We start from the raw sequence: 15,489 nt of genomic DNA, 5'->3' as shown, positions 1-15,489 counted from the left end.
TAACCACAATAGAAGCACCCTGGATGCAGAACAGTTTTTATATGTATTTAGACAGAGAGCTATGGGTGCCTTGATTTTACTAAGAGGTTGTGAACCCACCTATTTGTCAAGACAGAGGAATCTGTCCAAACAGATACCACATATGTGTTCAGTGAAGTTTAGGTCCTTGCCAGTGAGCGGGATCACAACATTGCATTGCTGCGGGTCCCCTGTAATCAAAAGCTTGGTTAAGAGAAACAGTCACGGAGGGTTGCCTGAAGGATGTATTGTGCACTCACGCCTTTATACTTGCTGATTACCATAACTGCTTGGACCACGCTCTCAGCTCCTTGATGACTGGCACTTCCTATCACATAACCTACCTCTGGGTAGCTGCTGAAAGTACTAGAAAAGGTAAGTATGTTCCAAACTTACTATATGTGTGTTGTAGGACTGTTTTGAGAGTTCTGAAGTTTCTGAATACATAAGTTTAATTTGCTAGAGAAATTTCTTTCCCGGCCTTAGTACTAGGAAACAATGTATTTCTCCTAACTTTAAGAAGAAAAATGTTACAGAGTGGGCTGCCGTGTCTGCTCAGACACCTCTTCACGCCTGGAGGGTTGGATGCTCTGATCCCGAGCTTTGTCCTCCTCCAGCAATTCTGCAGGACCTCATGGGTAATTTCTGTGTATGGACTTGACCCTGGTGTTCATACTGTTAGTCAGTTCTTATGGGCCCTTCATTTTAAAACAATCTTTGTCTTAGTATTTGAGGGAGTTTATATACAATCAGTAAAGCTATGGGACTATGAGCATATGATACTATGTTGCAAAACAAGGGTTCTTCAGTTCTTCACATGTTTTAGATGATGAGGGTCTTGTCTTATACTGGTTTTGTCCACCAAGTGTACAGTGTTAAGAATATGCTCTGGATATCAGAACTCGGGCCCTGGGAGTCTGGCTCTGGAAGTCGCTTCGTGAAGGACCCTGGAAACATCATAAGCACGCCAAGCCTCCGGCCGAAAATGAAGCCGTGGTGAGGAATTCTTTTTCTCTTGTTCCCTGCAGCCCTATGGTTTGAATTCAGACAGTTTGTCTACATGGAGTGTGAATTTGCCTTGTTCCCTTGAGGGCGCTTTTCACTTGTTAGGTCTTAGGAGGCGTCAAAGTGCTGACTAGCCCCACCGCCATGCATGTGATACCTGGAGGGGGAAGGAAACACTGGGACACCATCGCTTTGTGCAATACACTTTTATTTTCCTTTTACCTTTGCAGTCATCTTTGAGTAATCATTGTGTAAACAATAGAATGGAATGAAATTACATTAAATTGTATGCAAATGGCTCTAGAACACCTCAACAATTCTGACAAGGCAATTATAAATAACTTTTTCTTTCCTTAGTAATATATATTTGCTTTTTAAAGTACATTAAAGAGCTGCCATATCTAGGGTTAGCTAGGAAAGAGCAATGGTACCATCCTGGGAGCCCACCTCCCTGAAAGTTTAGACTCCAATTTCGAAAATCCTAAGGTTTACTATTCCGTAATATATAGTCAAGCAGAGGGCTACTTGGGTTGAAAGTATTTATTCTTGAAACTTAACAGCATTTTACCTTTTTAGTCAGTCATTGCACAAAACCCTTTCTATTTTTCACTCCATCTGGGTATTCTGACGAATTTCAAGTAAAACTCAGATTCTGGTAGCTTCAAGTTTATCAATTTTGGAACAACAAATCCTATCACTTAAGGAGAAGTCAAATCGGAGAGGGGTATATAATGAGCAGTCTAATAGAATGGCAACATTTTATATAGCGTTCTATACGTTCCAATGAAGCAAAACTTGATGTAGAGGAAATTTTAGATCTGAGACTATTCCAGAGTTAAGCAGCCTCAGGCACATTCTTAATATGAAAGTTTGCAAGGCACCTCCCTCTCCCAAGAGAATCAGATTGTGGATTGGTTTTTCGGCAAACAAACCAAAAGAAGAAGCATCCTAGTTCCTAATTCAGTCATTTCAAAAATCAAAAGTTATAAATACTCCAAAGATAGACCTGAAATTTTTTGTTTAAATAACGAGATTAACTGCAAGAAGCATATAATCAAAAACTTTTCTTCTTATAGCTAAGGTGTGTAATGCATAAATATATGAAAAATAAAATTCACAGTCAGTTTTAAAACTAGAATTCAAGTTTGGCTAATAAATCTTAATTTTATAAGTATATTAATTTCTAAATACAACATAAAAGAGGCAGTATTGTCAGATGTACAATTAAAGTAGAACAGAAAGAACAATGAGAGAAGAAATAGGCTTCTGATAGAAAAAAAATTCCTTTTGTTGCCAATAAATAGGACCACCTGAGTGTATTTCAGATTCTTTTCACTTAAGGGATATCCGAATTGATTGCTAAGAATATTAAATAGCTTTTGGAAAAATTAGCAACAGTCGTGCAGCTGTGGCATTTGCTTGTTCTCATACTGTGGATTGCTAGAGAATAAAGCAGAACTCGGAGTGTTGTAAGTTTAAAAAAATTCCTTTTTATCCCATTTCATTGAAGCCAGACTCTTCACAATCTTCTGATTTTGTGGGAACTGGGAGTGAGGGGGTGGGAGACAGGGTGCAGGGGAGGAAGACTGAGGGGAGTGTTGTGAGGTGGGGGGCAGGACAGATCAGGGAGATGTCAAGGGACATACATCAGCTGACACTCAACTGAGCAAACCCGATCAGCTTCACTTCATCAGGAATCTCCGACCCATCACAGCCTGAAGCCTGAAAAGGGAAAAAGACACCTTCAGTGCCAATTGATCCAAGCACAGCCACAGTCTGTAGGGGGCCAGTGTCCCATCTCCTCCAGGACAGAGAATCACCCTCTTGAATGACTCATCATGCTATCAAGTGCAGAAAATAGAGGGGAAGGGACTTGTGCCTGTTAAAACACCACAGTCTCCAGGCTTAAAGCTTTGAAATTGCCAATAACTGCCAAGAAAGTGATCTACTTTCAAATTAGAGCTCCTTAATCATTTTAAAGGATTATGAGAAAAATACCTTGGAATAAATTTAGCCAAAAAGGTGAAAGACCTATACTCTGAAAACAGTAAGACACTAATGAAAGAAGCTGAAGACACAAATGGAAAGATACACCATGCTTATGGATTGGAAGAATTATTAAAATATCCATTTTACCCCCCTGCAATCCCTATCAAAATACCAAGAATATTTTTCATAGAACTAGAACAAATAATCATAGTTGGTATGGAACCACAAAAGACTTCAAAGCAATCTTAAGAACAACAAAGCAGGGAGGTATCACAATCCCAGATTTCAAGATATACTTCAAAGCTATAGTAATCAAAATAATATGGTACTGGCACAAAAACAGACACACAGATCAATGGAACATGAGAGCGAGCCCAGAAACACATCCATACCTATATGGTCAATTAATTTACAACAAAGGAGGCGAGAGTATACAATGAGGAAAAGATGGTCTCTTCAATGGTGCTGGGAAAACTGGACAGCCACAGGCAAAGAATGAAACTAGGCCACTTTCTTATACGCAAAAAATAAACTCCAAGTGAATTGAAGACCTAAAACCACCAAAATCCTATAAAAAAAAAACACAGGCAGTAATTTCTAAGACATCAACCTCAGCAACAGTTTTCTGGATCTATCTCCTCGGGTAAGGGAAACAAAGCAAACAAACTATTGGAACTACACCAAAATAAAAAGCTTTTGCATAGCAAAAGAAATCATCACCAAAATGAAAAAAAGCACCCTGGTGAATTGGAGAAGATATTTGCAAATTCTGTATCTGATAAAAGGTCAATAATCCAAAATATGACTCTCACAACTCAATAACAAAACTCCCCACACAGCCCAATAAAAAATGGGCAAAGGACCTGAACAGACATTTTTCCAAAGACGACATACAGATGGCCAACATACGCATGAAAAGATGTTCAGTGTCACTACTCAGGGAAATGTAAATCAAAACCAAATAAGATATTACACCTCACACCTGTCAGAATTGGCTAGTATCAAAAGACAAGAAATAATAAATGTTGGCAAGGATATCAAGAGAAGGTAACCTTTGTGCACTGTTGGGGGAATGCAAGCTGGTACAACCACTGTGGAAAAGAGTTTGGAGGTTCCTCAAACTAAGAATAGAAATACCATAGGATCTGGTAGTTCTACTACTACGGATTTACCCAAGGAAAATGAAAACACTTGAAAGGATATATGCATACCTATGTTTACTGCAGCATTATTTACAGTAACCAAGATATCTATCAAGCCAACCTAAGTGTCCATCTACAGATAAATGGATAAAGATGTGGAAAATATATACAGTGCAATATTACTCATCCATAAAAAGGAATAATACATTATGGTAAGTGAGATAAGTTAGCCAGAGAAGGACCAATATAGGATTTCATTTATATGTGATATCTAAAACACAAAACAAATGAACAGCAATGAAACAGACTCTTAAATACAGAGAACAAACTGGTGGTTGACAGGAGGGGGGTTTGGGGGGAAGGGCAAAATATGTGAAGGGAATTAAGATGTACAAATTTTCGGTTATTAAAAAAAAATATGAAAATGAGCAAAAACAATTTAACAGTCACTGAGGGTAATGTGGTTTTTACCAAAGGTCATTCTCTATAAAACTGGCCAGAAAAAAAGTGGTTACCAAGTAGCAGAAGGGCTCATGCTAGATAACTTATTTTTCCGTAACAGAATTTTGTTTGTAATATTTTAGGACATTTATTGCCTAAAATTGGCCCAAATTATAGTGTGTCAAATTTTGATTTTTCTTCAAAATTAAAAGGAACTGGAAACAAGTCATTGCTCATTAAACCTCTCACTTGTCCTCATTCAAAAGTTTGATTTTTTTTTTTTACCTCCCTCCCTCTCTCACACACACAGTACTCAGATCGCCATTCCAGGCTGCATCTTCAGAGTGCATAAACCAGAATCAGACATGAGGTAAGTACAAGTGGGGAGAAAAAAGTTTGATAAATGACTGGGGATGGGCAATCAATCACCAAGGGACCATACAAATCTTTTCTTGGCCTAATTCCTGCAAAATTATTGTCAAGCCAATTAGTTTCCCATGTAAAAAACGCCCTTTCCAATCATCCCAATGAACCTGCTTTGCACCGCTCCAAAAACCAGTGCATAAACTCAGTCCTTTGTCAACCCCAACATTCTCCCTTACAATAAGCAGCTACTTAGAATATATAACTTGAGTATTTTTAAGTAATTATCTTTCAAATAATGGTGTCAGTACTTATGCTTACATAAGAAAATCAATAGCCTAAAGGGTAGAAATATTAGTAGGCATTTTAAAAATTTACTTTGTCCCTGTCCAATGATTTCTCTAGTTTTACTTGACAAGATATTCAGTAAAGTGCAATTTTCACTATGTGTGTTGTCAGGGACCATAAGATCAGAAACGTCCCTTTCCCTATCACTTTTAACAAAGTGATATAGGCACAGAAGGCTTTTTAGCTAAGATATTTTCCCACAGTATACAAATACTGTGATACTCACCCCCTACCCACCACCAGTTTTCTTGTTCCACAACCACTGTTTGTGAATCTCCCAAAACCTTTCTTTCTTCCCCGCTACTGCTAACATCATTTACTTAATGCAGTGAATGGGGGCAGACACAATGTGTGTAATTAATAGGCAAATGACAAACACCGCAGGAGAAAGGATGGCCACTGGCAGTGACAAGGAGGCACTAGCCAATGGGAAGCACATCAGTGCATGTCAAAGATACATCAGAAATTTGGCAATGGGAAGAGCAGGAGGTTGAAATGACTAGAAATAAAAACAAAATATCCAATAGTGGTTAAAAGAAAAAATCTGAAATCCCTCTTGTGGAGAGTAATGGAAATGAGAATTGACAATGCAAGTGGGTGATCAAACCAGTGCTTATTGTGGGTACAGCACCCAGGGAGTCCATCTCTCACCCTCTGTCCCAGTGCCTCCTGTGGCTACACTGGAACATTTGGTTTCCTGGCAGAGGCACAGGCCAGGTTGTCTGGCTTTCATTCAGGCACTCAGGTCTTCTTCCCCTACTACCCTGCTGACTCTCAACCAAGGCTGAGGCCTTGTCTCGCTCACTGTGGCCTGCAAAACACTGAGGGCAATATGCAAATGATTCTGGGTTCTAGAGCAAAGGGACTCGAGACCCTTAAAACAGCAGTTCTCAGACTTCTTGTACTCTTAAAAATCATCACGGACTTCAAAAGCTTATGCTTTTTTAAAAAAGCATTCACCATGATCAAGTGGGATTTATTCCTAGGATGCAAGAGTGGTTCAATATTCATAAATCAATGTGATAGAGCACATCAATAAGAGAAAGGAAAAAACCATATGATCATTTCAATGGACACAGAAAAAGCACTTGACAAAGTACAACATCCATTTATAATAAAAGCCCTCAACAAAGGGAACATGCCTTAACATAATAAAGGCCATCTGTGGAAAAACCAACAGCTAACATCTTTTAAAAACAAAGCTTTTCCCCTAAGGTCATGAACAAGACAAGGATGTCCACTCTCACCATTTTTATTCAACATAATACTGAAAGTCCTAGCCACAGCTATCAGACAACAAAAAGAAATAAAAGGCATCCAAATCGATGGATAAGGAAAACTTTCATTATTTGCAGATGACTTGACAGTATATATAGAAAACCCAAAAGACTCCACAAAAAACCTGCTAGAACTGGTAAATTCAGTAAAGTTGCAAGATACAAAATGTACAGAAATCTGTGGCATTCCTATACACCAAAAATGAAGCAGCAGAAAGAGAAACTGACAAAAAAAAAATCCCATTTATAACTGCACCAAAACTAAGACACCAAGGAATTGAAGACGACACAAAGAATGGGAAAAAAGTGCCATGTTTATGGACTGGAAGTCCAGATACTGTTAAAATGTCTATACAACCCAAAGCAATCTACACATTTAATGCAATCCCTATAAAAATACCACTGGTATTTTTCACAGAATTAGGACAAAAAGTCCTAAAAATTTGTGTGGAACCACAAAAGACCCTGAATAGCCAAAGCAAGCTTGAAAAAGCAAAGCTAGAAGCATCACAATTCTGGACTTTAAATTACAAAGCTGTAGTAATCAAAACAGTATGGTACTGGCACAAAAACAGACATGTAGGGGCGCCTGGATGGCTTGGTCAGTTAAACCTCTGTCCCTTGGTTTCAACTCAGGTCATGATCTTGTGGTTGTAGAATTGAGCCCCGAGTTGGGCTCTGCATTCAGCATGGAGTCTGCTTAAGATTTTCTCTCCCTCTCCCTCTCAAATAAATAACATCTTTAAAAAAGAATAGATCTCAATGGAACCGAAGAGAAAACCCAGAAATAAACCCACAAGTATACGGTCAATTTATCTTCAACAAAGCCTGAAAGAATATCCAATGGGAAAAAGTCTCTTCAACAAATGGTGTGGAGAAAACTGGACAGCCACATGTAAAAGAAAATGGACCACTTTCTTACACCATACACAAAAATTTGAAGTGGATTAAATACCTAGATGTGAGATCTGAAACCACAAATATCCTAGAAGAGAACACAGGCAGTAACCTCTTTGAAATCAGCCACAGCAACTTTTTTCTAGATCTGTTTTCTGAGAAATAAAAGCAAAAATAATCTATCAACAAAACTTAAAAGGCAACTTACTGAATGGGGATATTTGCAAATGATATATCCAATAAAGGATTAGTATCTAGAATATATATATATATATATATACCTTATGAAACTCAACATGCAAAAAACAAATAATGCGAGGAGGAGCAAGATGGCAGAAGAGTAGAATAAAATTTCATCTGGTCCCAGGAATTCAGCTATGTAGGTATCAAACCATTCTGAACACCTACAAACTCAACAGGAGATCGAAGAAAAGAATAGCAGCAACTCTCTGAACAGAAAAGCGACCACTTTCTGGAAGAGTCATATTCTATCCCTTCATTGTAGTTAACCTTATTTTTTGTATATATATAAGTTGTTCTCTCTTTAAAATTTTGGGATAGTTTCTTCTAACAGACCAAAATACACCCTGAATTTCTAGTGTATGGCTTTGTTCTAGTCTCCTGCCTGATCACATTCTCTCCCTTTTTTAATTTCTCTTCTTTCTTTTTTCAACTAACTTCTTAATTCCTTTTATAAAATCTTTTATAATTTTCATCTTTACAGTCATTGTCTATCCCTTCATATTTACCCTTAGTTTTGTACATATATAAATTCTTCTTTCTTTAAAATTTTGGGAGGCACTTTCTTCTAACAGACCAAAATACTCCCAAAATCTAGTGTGTGGCACTGATCTATTCACCAGCCTGATCATATTTGACCATATTCTTTTTCTTTTTTTCTTTCTTTCCCCCCCGGTTTCAGGTCTCTTCTGATTTGTTTAGTGTATATTTTTCTGGGGCCGTTGTTAGCATTTTGTTCTCTCATTCATCTATTCTCCTCTGGACAAAATGACAAGACGGAAAAACTCACCTCAGTACTGACTGCCAGGGACCTAATCAATATGGACATTAGTAAGATGTCGGAACTAGAGTTCAGAATGATGATTACAAAGATACTAGCTGGGCTTGAAAAAAGCATGGAAGTTATTAGAGAAACCCTTTCTGGAGAAATAAAAGTACTAAAATCTAACCAAGTCGAAATCAAAAAGGCTGTTAATGAGGTGCAATCAAAAATGGAGGCTCTAACTGCTAGGATAAATGAGGCAGAAGAGAAAATTAGTGATATAGAAGACCAAATGATGGAGAATAAAGAAGATGAGAAAAAGAGAGATAAACAACTCCTGGATCACGAGGGCAGAATTCGAGAGATAAGTGATACGATAAGATGAAACAATATTAGAATAATTGAGATCCCAGAAGAAGAAAGGGGGGGCAGAAGGTATATGGGAGCAAATTATAGCAGAGACCTTCCCTAATTTGGGGAAAGAAACAGGCATCAAATTCCAGGAGGCACAGAGAAGCCCCCTCAAAATCAATAAAAATAGGTCAACACCCCGACATCTAATAGTAAAACTTACGAGTCTCATAGACAAAGAGAAAATCCTCAAAGCAGCTCAGGACAAGAGGTCTGTAACCTACAATGGTAGAAACATTAGACTGGCAGCAGACCTATCCACAGAGACCTGGCAAGCCAGAAAGGACTGGCATGATATATTCAGAGCACTAAACAAGAAAAATATGCAGCCAAGAATACTACATCCACCGAGGCTGTCATTGAAAATAGAAGAAGAGATAAAAAGCTACCAGGACAAACAAAAACTAAAAGAATTTGCAAATACCAAACCAGCCCTATAAGAAATATTGAAAGGGGTCCTCTAAGCAAAGAGAGAGCATAAAAGTAACACAGACCAGAAAGGAATAGAGACAATACACAGTAACAGTCACCTTACCTTAGGAAATACAATGGCACTAAATTCGTATCTTTCAATAGTTACCCTGAATGTAAATGGGCTAAATGCCCCAGTCAAAAGACACAGGGTATCAGATTGGATAAAAAAAACAAGGCCCATTGATATGCTGCTTGCCAGAGACACATTTTAGACCCAAAGACACCTCCAGATTGAAAGAGAGGGGGTGGAAAACCATTTACCATGCTAATGGACACCAAAAGAAAGCTGGGGTGGCAATCCTTATATCAGACAAATTAGATTTTTTTTAAAGATTTATTTATTTGACAGAGAGATAGCACAAGTAGGCAGAGTGGCAGGCAGAGGGAGAGGGAGAAGCAGGATCTCTGCTGAGCAGGGAGTCGGACGTGGGGCTCGATCCCAGGACCTCAGCATCATGACCTGAGCTGAAGGCAGCCGCTTAACTGACTGAGCCACCCAGGCGCCCCCAGACAAATTAGATTTTAAACCAAAGACTATAATAAGAGATGAGGAAGGACACTATATCCTACTTAAAGGGTCTATCCAACAAGAAGATCTAACAATTGTAAATATCTATACCGCTAACAGGGGAGCAGCCAATTACTGGACCAGATGGGCTTCACAGATATATTCAGAACATTCCATCAAAAGAAACAGAATATACATTCTTCTCTAGTGCCCATGGAACATTCTACAGAATAAATGACATCCTAGGTCACAGCCAGGTCTCAACTGGGACCAAAAGATTGCGATCATTCCCTGCATATTTTCAGACCACAGTGCTATGAAACTAGAACTCAATCACAAGAGGAAAGTTGGAAAGAACTCAAATACATGGAGGCTAAAGAGCATCCTACTAAAGAATGAATGGGTCAACCAGGAAATTAAAGAAGAATTAAAAAAATTCATGGGAACCAATGAAAATGAAAACACAACTGTTCCAAATCTTTGGGATGCAGCAAAGGCAGTCCTAAGAGGAAAGTATATAGCAATACAAGCCTTTCTCAAGAAACAAGAAAGGTCTCAAATACACAACCTAACCCTACACCTAAAGGAGCTGGAGAAAGAACAGCAAATAAAGCCTAAACCCAGCAGGAGAAGAGAAATATAAAGATCAGAGCGGAAATCAATGAAATAGAAACTAAAAGGACAGTACCAATCATTTAAAGAAGAATTAATACCTATTCTTCTGAAATTGTTCCAAAAAATAGAAATGGAAGGAAAACTTCCAAACTCATTTTATGAGGCCAGCATTACCTTGATCCCAAAACCAGACAAAGACCCCATCAAAAAGGAGAATTACAGACCAATATCCCTGATGAACATGAATGCAAAAATTCTCACCAAAATACTAGTAGGATCCGATAGGACATTAAAAGGATTATTCACCAGGACCAAGTGGGATTTATTCCTGGGCTGCAAGGTTGGTTCAACATCTGCAAATCAATCATTGTGATACATTAATAAAAGAAAGAACAAGAATCATATGATCCTCTCAATAGATGCAGAAAAAGCATTTGACAAAGTACAGCATCCTTTTTTTTATTAAAACTCTTCACAGTGCAGGGATAGAGGACACATACCTCAATATCATAAAAGCCATCTAAGAAAAACCCATAACGAATATCATTCTCAATGGGGAAAAAATGAGAGCTTTCTCCCTAAGGTCAGGAACATGGCAGGGGTGTCCACTTTCACCACTGCTGTTCAACATAGTACTAGAAGTCCTAGCCACAGCAATTAGACAACAAAAAGAAATAAAAGGCATCCAAATCGGCAAAGAAGAAGTCAAACTCTCACTCTTTGCAGATGATATGATACTTTATGTGGAAAACCCGAAAGATTCCACCCCAAAACTGCTAGAACTCATACAGGAATTCAGTAAAGTGGCAGGATATAAAATCAATGCACAGAAATCAGTAGCATTTCTATACACCAACAACAAGACAGAAGAAAGAGAAATTAAGGAGTCGATCCCATTTACAATTGCACCCAAAACCATAAGATACCTAGGAATAAATCTAACCAAAGAGACAAAGGATCTGTACTCAGAAAACTATAAAATACTCATGAAAGAAATTGAGGAAGACACAAAGAAATGGAAAAACATTCCATGCTCATGGATTGGAAGAACAAATATTGTGAAGATGTCAATGCTACCTAGAGCAATCTACACATTCAGTGCAATCCCTATCAAAATACCATATACTTTTTTCAAAGAAATGGAACAAATAATCCTAAAATTTGTATGGAACCAGAAAAGACCCCGAATAGCCAGAGGAATGTTGAAAAAGAAAAGCAAAGCTGGCGGCATCACAATTCCGGACTTCAAGCTCTATTACAAAGCTGTCATCATCAAGACAGTATGGTACTGGCACAAAAACAGACACATAGATCAATGGAACAGAATAGAGAGCCCAGAAATGGACCCTCAACTCTATGGTCAACTCGTCTTCGACAAAGCAAGAATGTCCAATGGAAAAAAGACAGTCTCTTCAACAAATGGTGTTGGGAAAATTGGACAGCCACATGCAGAAGAATGAAACTGGACCATTTCCTTACACCACACACAAAAAGAGACTCCAAATGGTTGAAAGACCTAAATGTGAGACAGGAGTCCATCAAAATCCTAAAGGAGAACACAGGCAGCAACCTCTTTGACCTCAGCTGCAGCAACTTCTTCCTAGAAACATCGCCAAAGGCAAGGGAAGCAAGGGTAAAAATGAACTATTGGGACTTCATCAAGATGAAAAGCTTTTGCACAGCCAAAGAAACAGTCAACAAAACCAAAAGACAACCGATAGAATGGGAGAAGATATTTGCAAATGACATATCAGATAAAGGGCTAGTATCCAAAATCTATAAAGAACTTATCAAACTCAACACCCAAAGAACAAATGATCCAATCAAGAAATGGGCAGAAGACATGAACAGACATTTTTCCAAAGAAGACATCCAAATGGCCAACAGACACATGAAAAAGTGCTCAACATTGCTCGGCATCAGGGAAATCCAAATCAAAAACCTCAATGAGATACCACCTCACACCAGTCAGAATGACTAAAATTAACAAGTCAGGAAACGACAGATGTTGGCGAGGATGTGGACAAAGGGGAACCCCCCTACACTGTTGGTGGAAGTGCAAGCTGGTGCAGCCACTCTGGAAAACAGTATGGAGGTTCCTCAAAAAGTTGAAAATAGAGCTACCATATGATCCAGCAATTGCACTACTTAGTATTTACCCCAAAGATACAAATGTAGGGATCCGAAGGGGTACATGCACCCCAATGTTTATAGCAGCGATGTTCACAATAGCCAAACTGTGGAAAGAGCCAAGATGTCCATCAACAGATGAATGGATAAAGAAGAAGTGGTATATATATATATATATACAATGGAATATTTTTTTTAAAGATTTTTTATTTATTTATTTGAGAGAGAGAGAATGAGAGACAGATAGCAAGAGAGGGAAGAGGGTGAGAGGGAGAAGCAGACCCCCAGCTGAGCAGGGAGCCCGATGTGGGACTTGATCCCAGGACTCCAGGATCATGACCTGAGCCGAAGGCAGTCGCTTAACCAACTGAGCCACCCAGGCGCCCTATACAATGGAATATTGTGCAGCCATCAAAAAAACCACAAAAAAACAAAATCTTGCCATTTGCAACGATGTGGATGGAATGAGAGTGTATTATGCTAAGTGAAATAAGTCAATCAGAGAAAGACAAGTATCATATGATCTCACTGATATGAGGAATTCTTAATCTCGGGAAACAAACTGAGCGTTGCTAGAGTGGTGGGGGGTGGGAGAGTTGGGGTAGCTGGGTGTTAGACACTGGGGATGGTATGTGCTATGGTGAGTGCTGTGAATTGCATAAGGCTGATGAATCACAGAACTGTACCTCTGAAACAAGATAGTAGGAAGGGAAAAATGAAGGCGGGGGGCAATTGGAGGGGGAGACAAACCATGAGAGACTATGGACTCTGAGAAACAAACTGAGGGTTTTAGAGGGGAGGGAGGTGGGGGGATGGGTTAGGTCAGTAATGGGTATTAAAGAGGGCACGTTTTGCATGGAGCACTGGGTGTTATACACAAACAATGAATCATGGAACACTACATCAAAAACTAATGATGTAATGTATGGTGACCTAACATAATAAAATAAAGTTTAAAAAAACAAATAATCCAATTAAAAAATGGGCAGAAGATACGAACAGACACTTCTCCAAAGAAGACCTACAGATGGCCACAAGACACATGAAAAGATATTCACCATCACTTACCATCAGGGAAATGCAAATCAAAACTACAATGCGATTTCACCTCATACCTGTCAGAATGGCTAAAATCAACAACACAAGAAATAACATGTGTTGGTGAGGACGTAGAAAAAGGCAAACACTTGTGTACTGATGGTGGGAATGCAAACTTGTGCAGCCACTGTGGAAAACAGTACGGGGTTTCCTCAAAAAGTTAGAACTACCCTACAATTCAGCAATCACACTACTGGGTATTTACCCAAAGAATACAAAAACACTATTTCAAAAGGATACATGCACCCCTATTTTTATAGCGCCATATTCACAATAGCCAAGATATGGAAGCAGCCCAAGTATCCACTGATAGATGAATGCATAAAGATGTGGTACCTATATACAGTGGAGTATTACTCAGCCATAAAAAGAATGAAATCTTGCCATTTGCAATGACATGGATGGAGCTAGAGAGTATTATGCTAAGTAAAATGAGTCCAAGACAAGAAACAAAAACCCAGGGGGAACAAAGAGACAAATCAAGAAACAGACTCCTAATTTTGGAGAACAAAGTGATTATTACCAGAGAGGAAGTGGGTTGGGGGATGGGTGAAATAGGCGATGGGAATTGAGCAGTGCACTTGCTGTGATGAGCGCTGGGTGATGTATGGAAGTGTTGAATCACTATATTGTACACCTAAAACTAATATAACATTGTCTTAACTATACTGGAATTAAAACTTAAAAAGCTTATGTTTTTGCAGGTTATATTTATTGTATTGACTATTTTAAAAATTAAAACTGAAAAAATTTTTAAATATTTTAAACATGATTTTAATATTAAAGTATTAAAATAATTAAAAACAATGCTTATGTAGGTTATATTTATTATATTGAATGTCTCAGAAATCAAAACAGAAATTTCTAAATTATCCTTACTATTCGTTACATCTAATTACATGCTAACATAAATAAAATCTTAATGGAAAATAACCAGTTTACCAAAACAAAAATTTGAGCAGAGTGGCACCGCTTTACATTTTGCAAATCTCTTTAATGTCTTGCTTGACAGAAGATGGCTAGATTTTCATATTTGCTTCCACACTCCATCTATTGTTTTATGTTGTTTTACTTGAAGTATATAAAGAAAATCCAGCCTCATATAAATAGTTGAAAAAGCGAATGAATAGTATCTTAAAAGTCTTTCTGATAATTGTGGATAGTGTTACCATACCAAGATGTGCCAAGTGGAATTTCTTAGAAGTTAGTTGCATTGTGGAATCTGAAACCACGTAGTCCGTTATACTGAAACCAGTGGTCTATCTGGCAGGTGGAATTGATCTTTTCCCCAAATAGGTTTTTTTCAGCATCACTGAATTATGCAGATCTTCCCACTGTTGACACAGTTTGTTATATAATCTCAATGTTTCAATATACAATGTCAACCAATCATATTCATTAATATCACACATGACTAATCTCATCAGAAAAAGTAAGTACTGGGCTGTTGTCAAGCTTACAGTGGCAGATGCAAGTTTTCCAAAATCCGTTTTCTGCTCGAAAGCTGAAATGTATTATTGATGACAAATATTGTCAGTTGTTTTCCTTGAAGTGTCAGGCTCACTTGGTTTGTTTTGAAAAAATATCTGCCAAATCCTTAGTCGGAATAACCACAGTTTGTCAGTTATTCTTCTGAGTAAAAATGGTGTTCCACGGGGATTAAAAAAAAAAAAATGGCTAGTTCAGCCTACAACTTAATCTCACAAGAGCTTTTCCTGGAGACAACCACGGTACTTCACTATAGAAGCCTACCTTGCTTTATTGCACTTC

The 15,489-nt window shown here is 38.2% G+C and overlaps 1 protein-coding gene across 1 annotated transcript in view; it reads right to left on the bottom strand.

Annotated features, from left to right (window-relative positions):
* Positions 1-1,213: 1,213 nt before the first annotated feature.
* The window catches only part of STK39 (serine/threonine kinase 39), a 310,863-nt gene continuing 296,587 nt past the window's right edge, over positions 1,214-15,489 (bottom strand). The window contains exon 18 of the mRNA XM_035007841.1: positions 1,214-2,745. Coding sequence (XP_034863732.1) covers positions 2,671-2,745 — 75 coding nt within the window. The 3' untranslated portion in view covers positions 1,214-2,670. The remainder of the gene's footprint in view (positions 2,746-15,489) is intronic.

Source organism: Mirounga leonina, unplaced genomic scaffold (assembly GCF_011800145.1).
Source record: "Mirounga leonina isolate KUSES-001 unplaced genomic scaffold, KU_Mleo_1.0 Mir_151, whole genome shotgun sequence".
Classification (NCBI taxonomy): domain Eukaryota; kingdom Metazoa; phylum Chordata; class Mammalia; order Carnivora; family Phocidae; genus Mirounga; species Mirounga leonina.
Note: the sequence above shows the minus strand (reverse complement) of the source record. Positions and strands in the feature narration are given on the sequence as shown.